An 8021-nucleotide genomic window follows, 5' to 3' on the forward strand; every position below is an offset into this window, starting at 1 on the left:
AACTTTTGAGCTTGTTTATAATTGCTTAAAGTTCTTCAAAAAGAAAGGGTTTAGGGTTTCACAAGAAGAAAAATAGGACTTCACAAGAATAAAAGAGGATCCATGAATGAAGAACAGCCACAATCAAGAATAGAAGGAACTTTCAACCAAAAAAAAAACACCAGCTATCAAGTAATAAAATATGGTTCATATATTTCGATAATTGTTTCACTGAATTGCTGCATCAAGAAATTAAAGACCACCAGAAACATGCTTCTTCTACATCAGGTAAGTTGCTCTGCTCCTGCTGCTGCACACACTGTTTGGTTAAGCTCTAGACGTGCTGCTGCAATAGCCTGAGCCAAGTTCTTGTCATCATCAGCATTATAGAAACAATCACGTTTCTTCGCATCAAGAATTAGCTTCTTCCAAATTGAGTTACTGTTTCTCAATGTGGCTTCGTTCCCCAATATCCAAAGGCAATACCTACACCAACACAACCACAAAAAATTAACTTCATCAAAACTACCAATAATTCAGACAAAACATGTAATCTACAACATGAGCAAGCTACAATGTAACAGTAATACCTCGCACGAGTTAGCACCACATTTGCTCGTTGACAATCGGAGAGGAAACCTACAGATCCATTCCAGTTACATCTGACAGTGGAGATAATTATAACATCCTCTTCACCACCTTGGAATCCATCAACAGATCGCACACGTACAGAGAAATCTGTGCCAGAAACTTCACTGTAGTTTCTGACTCTCAATTGAATTGCATTAACTTGAGCATTGTAAGGCGATATTACCCCAACACTAACCTTCTTTTTTGTTCGAGTAAATTCTGTGGCGAACAATGAAAAGTTACGAAAATTAAAAATTTAGCTAAAACCTTCTCAAGCGGAGCAGCATATTCTTACAACAACTAGCTTAGGACAGTAATTACCTTCGTAAAGGCTTGAAACAATCTCATATACCACAGCAACCTCAACCATGTTTTTCAGACTATGCCGGTGATCAAATTCTTCTTTTCCATTGGCTACATTTATAAAGGAGTACGGCCCGTACATTCTGCCCTCAATGAAGGACTTCTCATAGCTTACTTCACTGACATTTGGACCATCTAATATCTGATTGTTGTAGAACTCCTGTTTCGGAAACATGCTGATCGATGGATGCATCCTATACTGGACATTGAGAAGGAGCTTCTTGTGGCCTAACAGTACAAGTCTTTCGAACAAACTTCTTCCAAATTCAGCGTTCTCAGAGATCTAACAAGTTCATTTGCTATGACGTTAAGATAATATTATATATATTGTGTGTGTGTGTGTGGGGATAAGCTTGTCATTATTTGGAAAACTATAGAACACAAAGGATGACAAGAAAACCTTGCTTTTAACCATAGCAGGGAGTTGCCTCTCATCTCCTATGAGAATAGCATGGCGAAGACCAGGTAGTTGTAAAGGAATTGCTGATTCACATTCTTTCAGCTGAGCCGCGTCATCAATCACTAACATTTCCAGAGGTGCCATTCCTTCAGTGTGCAATTTTGCAGAGCTTGACGCAGTACTAAATATTAAACAAGCATTTGCCAAGCACAAATTTCTTATTGTTTGTCGGTCATTCGAATTTGGAACAGAAAATGCACGGAGGGACTTAAGAATTTGAGTGCAATATTCTTCAAGAAGTAATCGTAACCTATGATTCGCAACACCAGCCCGATACATTATAGATTTAATCAACGTAAGCAAATCCAAAACTGTAATCATGTCCTTCACAACCTCAAGTGAAATGCAAGATGTTGGCAAGTGGGTGTACATGTTTACCATACAAGTTTCCAGCTGCTCACTAAAGTAAACAAATTTTTTCTTCACAAACTCATCAAACGACAAAAGATGATTCTCATCATCACTTGTTGAGCTGCTATCATCTTGGTCATCACCCTTATTGTGTTTTTCCCTCTTTTGCTTTACATACAACATGTAGTGTAGCTGTGGATCCTCAAGTAGACCTATCAGGGATTCTAACCAGTGTTTCCAACCAGACAAAGGGGCAAGACACTTAGAGAGAATATTAAGACGAGTATCAAGAAATACCTCAAAAAGGTCGTTATACTTATCGATCTTCATTTGCTCCACATTCCCAAATAGAATTATATCTCCTAGTCCATACTTTCCATAATTAAGAGACTGATTAACCAACCTCAGGAGTCTCGCCGTAACTTCTAACACGGCAGTATTGGTTGGAGCACATGTTAGTGTTCTGCACTTCAACTTAAAGAGGGTAAAGAGTGACATACCAACTGTCTTGGTTTTTCCAGTTCCCGGAGGTCCCCATATTAGTTTTATGGCATTATGGTGATGACACTTGCTCAAACTGATACAGTTTAAAACTGCTGCCTTTTGGGAATCATTTAGATCAGAGCACATTTTGGACCATTTTCTAGAAAGGGCAGGGGAGTATATTTGTTTGGAAAAACAAATTGTGCAAGAATTCTCATCCTGTAAGAAACAAACATAAAATGGATTAGTGAGGTATGTGAAAATAGTCACATAATAGCTTGGCAGGTAAAACCAACATAACTGGATATCGAGGGAGAGACTATTTGGTTTAAGAGTTAATTGACAATTAAACATGGTTGGCAATCCAATCAAATAAGATTTTTATTCAAAAACATGAAGAAGGTTCAGCGTGCATGATTTTGAGTTGAAGATAAGAGTAGAGAAAAATACATCTGATGAATTGGGTTGCACTTTCAGCACATTCTTAATTATATTTGTGTTCGCCTCTTCTGAGTTCAACGCGTTCCATACACGAACATTTGTGATCGTGTTCATCAAATAGACAGCAAACAGTGTTTCTCTCTTGCTCTCTATTTGCTTGAATCTATTTGGACCAAAATTGACATGGGTCAATTCGTTGTTTATTTGGGGCAGTTTAATTTCCGGGCCCCAACAGTATCCTTCTCCACTGATAGGCTTTGATGAGAGTATTGGGAGCTTGCCTGAGCTGTCATCTTTCGATCGGAGAACATATGCAACAAGATAGAAATTTCCAGGCCTGTTCAAATCATCAATGCATTTTGGTCTAATATTAGTCAAGGCAAAGATATCTCCAACCTTTGGCTCATATTTTCCTGCATTACTTTCGGTTTGTCTCGTCTTCCTAACTGTAATTTCATAGAACAAGTCTTTGAGAGCCTTATGATGCTTAGAAGTTTCAACAGTCAGAATCTCACAAATAGGTGCCTGCGAAAGAGCCATCATGCTTGAGAGTAAATCAGAATGAGTCTCCTCAATAAGTGAAGGAATGAATGACTTCATGTAACTCGCCACTGTCGAAAATGTCTTTGGAATTTTGGTCACCTGCAAGTGAATTTTGGTACACACATATATAATTATGAGCTAATTTACCAGTAATTTAGATATTATGCAAAGAAAAAGATTGAAAGAAGCAAATAAAAGCTAAAGGCAGTTATTTTATATATATAAACTCATACAAATTTTTTTTTGGTCTGATAAACTCATGCATATATAAACTGAAAACTCATGCATTTACTAATATAAATTATTTATAAAATGAGATGAAAGGAAAGTTGACAACACACTAGCTAGATATGCATGATGAGATAAATAACTGGAAAGAAAACCTGGTGTTTATAAAGATCTCTGTCGAGAACATTCCTCAGAGACCAAGAGAAGACCAAGTCTATTAAGCTTCTACCTGCAACTTCAAAAGGCTTCTTCACCTCATTCTCCTCATCCATAATTATTACTTAGTCAACTGAATTCCCCAACTTCTGATATATATATATATGCACAATGGCTTCTGATTTCTTCCACTTTGCTTAGTACAGACGCGAGAGTACAAAAAACAAGTTTACAATAACACCCTCAACTATCATGACTGTAGAGTTTAACACTTGAATTATTTTTTCAGCCAATTTACCCTTCAGACTATTTTAAAGGGTCAATTTAGCACATGCTGTCAAATTTTTACGCTTTCATCCAATTTTCTAGGGGTGAGCATGGGTTGGGTTCGGTCAGTTTTAGTCTTAACCCGTAGTCCAATCCGATATATATCGGTTTATGATTTCTTGAGCTCAAGACTCGCTCATTATTAGGTTAACCCAACCCAACTCAAATTTTTTGTGATCAAATTGGGCGGTTCGGTCAGGTTAACTCAAAATTAAGCTTATGGATTTTTAGGTTTAATGGTCCCTGAACTTTGACCTGATTCGCATTTTAGTCCCCAAATTTTCAAAATCATTCCTATGGTCCTTCAACTTCAGTTTCGTTAGGACAAATGGTCCTGCAGTCAATTTTGTTAACTTATCCTGATTTTTAGGTTCAATGGTCTCTAAACTTCGATTCGATTCGCATTTTGGTCCTTCATTTTCCAAAATCGTTCATGTGGTCCTTCAACTTCCAATTTGTTAGGACCAATGGTCCTACCTTCAGTTCTGTCAATTTTTTTTGTCAAAAATGACCATGTGCGTACATGGGGATTAGTTAAGGGACAAAAACGTAAATTACTTGGCTCGTGATATATGTGGAGCAATTCCTTTTTCCCCTGACCAACCACAACCCAGCTCAGCCACCCCAACCACCATCTTCCCCGACTAACCACAACCCCCACCCCAGCCCTTGCAATTACTCAACACACCTATTGAACTAGCCAACCAACACCCCAGGGGCGGCCCTGAGGGTGTGCAAGTGGTGCCACCGCACAGGGCCCCCGAATTTTTTTATTTGTATAATATATATATATATTTAGCGAGCAAATTTTTGACACGAAGACATTTCTAGTTGTATTGGTTTGCAGGGCCTCAACTTCCATTCAGGACACAACTTCAAAACCCGCTTGTGTAGATCAATCATAGTTTTAGTTCTTTTTTGGTTTTTTTGGTAACAACAATTAATAATCATAATAATTAAAAAGGCAAACACGTTATTTTCTGTAAGTAATAATCATCACCAATATCTCTCCTTGGCTCTCTTTTTTAATCCTTTGACAATTTTTTTTATAAAAATTATAGTTGAAAATTTATTATGTACAAGACCAGTAAAATTTCTTTAAAGAACAGAGTCATATGCAAATGTGACCTAGCTAGCAGCAAAATCACCATAATGACAATTAAGGTCAAATTAAAATTTTGGTTTGTTTTTTTGAAACTTATTGTTTTCGTTGAAAGATAAAAACTGCTCTGCTGTCTCTCAATCACATAATGTTGCAACCACTGTTTATAGCAGCTTGTCCAATGTCAACACCAACATTCAATATCCCAGCTACTTTCACAACCACATACTGAAATAATAAATTCCCGATCACAAGGAATTAGTCAGTAATTATGTAGGCAAAGGTCATGCTCCTTATTCTTTAGTTAAAATTTAGCTAAAAACACACAAAAGTTATTTGGGAACTCTATAAAATTTGAACTCCAATCATACTCCCTAAATTAGGAAGTCATAAATACTATAGTTATTTTTTAATTCAATATGATTGGTTATCATCTCTATAAAAAAAAATAGTTTGTATTAATTAAAAGTTTAAACTATGCATAAAACGAAACATCATTAAATTATAAGGAGCTACTAGGAGTTCTTTCTCTCTCTCCTCATATTTAGGAGTTCCTAAAGGTCTCTCTATTTTAGGAGGTGAATAGGGAGCATGGTTGGAGTTGTATTTTTCCAATTCCTCCCTAAAATTTGTCTAAGAAAAGTGGTTTAGGGACCCCATTGTGGATGTTTTAAGTGTGAGTAATTATAGTGTACGTAGTATGAAAGTATGTCACATGGTATAACTCATTTGTTAGAATATATAAGTGGATATTTATTGATATTATATTATAAAAGTGGGAAATATTAACCATATCGCCCATCCATATTATAACACGTGGACGAGTTACAGCAGCCTTGCTACGTAGTAAAGCGTACGTACATGTTGGTTTTTGGCAAGTCATTAGACACAAACAAGTTTAAACACTTAAATCAATCTCAACCACATGATTTCATTGAAATAGATCCAACGACTAAGCACCTCATTCCTCAAATGATGACACTGAATCTCTCAACTGCATGCATGGCACTATATATATATATATTCTTCAGTAAGAATATTCTAATTGCCCCAATAATATCTATATTCCTATGTGCAGACATTGCTTGTCATGTGCATACGTCCCCATCATTGACTTGACGCTAGCTCTTCAATTACTCAAGTAGATTTTTTATTTTCAAGTGCCCATAGAGATAAGACTTCCATAAATAGGGCTCACCTCAATTAAAAATGTGGTTAGTAAAGTGGTACATGATTTTTTTATATATGCTCAGATATTTAATTTTGCAAAAATAATGCATCCAACTAACTCAACCAAAAAAGTTGCATCCAATTAATGATGTTCTTGGAATATTGATACAAAATAAATTAGGTGTTAAAAACATATTTAATTTTGCAAAAATAATGCATCCAACTAACTCAACCAAAAAAGTCGCATCCAATTAATGATGTTGTTGGAATATTGATACAAAATAAATTAGGTGTTAAAAAATATTTAATATATGAATATGATCTATTACGACAAAGACTTATCGTCACAATCATGGTGATTATTCAAAAGGTGTAACATCCCTGATCCAATTTAATTGATTTAATCAAATTTAATTCTTTTGTGAAATTTCAATTTTGCCTTTGAAAGTAGGGGTACTTTGGTCACTTTAAGGAAAAAAAATATTTATTGTATGACATTACGTAATAGTGTAAGTTTGTGTTAGCTTATGTGAGGCCCCAGTTTAAGGTTCGCACAGGGCCTTCAAAATCTCAAGACCGGCCCTGCAACACCCCATGCACTATCTTCCCCAACCAACCACAACCCACCCTAGCCCCTTCAATTATCCAACACCCCAACCGTGCAATTATCCAACAACCCCAACCCCTATCTCTCTCTCTCTCTCTCTCTCTCTCTCTCTCTCTCTCAACCCACACCCCCCATCCTTATGTTTGCATGTGCCTCTCACATAGAGCAGCTTAGGGAGACTTCCTCTCTGCACGTCTCAATTATGTTGTGGTTTAGGTACTGGGAATGAGGGTTTTGTAAGGATATATTAAAAAAGCAAGTAGGGCAAAAATAGGTTGCTTGAATTGAATGTATGGACCAGCAACAAGGCTTACCCCTAAATTTAACGAAAATTTTGACAGAAGAGACGTCAGGACTATTCGTGCTTACAAAACTAAAGTTTAAGGACCACAAGAAATTTTTTGGAAATTGAGGGACCAAAATGAGAATCGGGCCAAAGTTCAAGGACCATTGGACCTAAAAACCCTAATTTTTCCTTTAAATGCAAGGGCAAAATGGTAGCTTTGTATTATTTTTAATTTCTACTATCTGAATATTCCCTTCACCCAAAAAATAAAAATAAAAACTAAAAACTAAAAACCTTCTTAAATTGACCAAACTTCCAAAATTGACAATTGAAACATTTACTCAACCGCCAAGCTTCCAAAATTGACGATTTCAACATTTACTCAACCAATTTGAGAAGCACCATCTTATAAAGAGGAAGAAGACTTCAATTTAGGGTTCTTTATGGCTCTTTTAGCGAGAGGCTGCAACAGAGGGAAGGTGAGTTTCACAATGGAGGGAAATAAAACCAACCTGAAAAGTCCCATTTACCCCTAAATTTAACGAAAAATTTGACAAATTTGACGACAGGACCATTTGTCCTAACGAAACTGACATTGAAGGACCACATGAAGGATTTTGGAAATTGAAGGACCAAAATACAAATAAGGTCAAAGTTTAGAGACCATTATACCTAAAAACCCTAAACTTATTTTTAAGTTTTGATTCCAATTCATAACTCAACCCGTTCATAGAGGTTTATAATTTTTTGAACCTAAGATCCAATCATTTATAGGTCAACCCACCCACTATGATCGGGTTAGGCAGTTCGGTCGGGTTCACCTGAAATTGTGCCCACCTTATAATTTTCCGTTAATTATAAGGGTAAATTTTTCATTTTACAATGTACAATACTA

General features: G+C 36.3%; 1 protein-coding gene across 1 annotated transcript; it reads right to left on the bottom strand.

The window, feature by feature from the left end:
- Positions 1–49: 49 nt before the first annotated feature.
- LOC110773552 (helicase SEN1-like) lies at positions 50–3791 on the bottom strand. Its single transcript, XM_021978077.2, has 6 exons — positions 3634–3791; positions 2717–3349; positions 1373–2485; positions 931–1255; positions 570–828; positions 50–465 (listed from the first exon to the last, which is right to left on the bottom strand). The coding sequence occupies exons 1-6, from the start codon at positions 3748–3750 to the stop codon at positions 264–266; spliced, it is 2649 nt and encodes an 882-aa protein (XP_021833769.2). The 5' UTR covers positions 3751–3791; the 3' UTR covers positions 50–263.
- Between the last annotated feature and the right edge of the window lie 4230 nt (positions 3792–8021).

Source organism: Prunus avium, chromosome 1 (genome assembly GCF_965620075.1).
Source record: "Prunus avium chromosome 1, drPruAviu1.hap1.1, whole genome shotgun sequence".
Lineage (NCBI taxonomy): Eukaryota > Viridiplantae > Streptophyta > Magnoliopsida > Rosales > Rosaceae > Prunus > Prunus avium.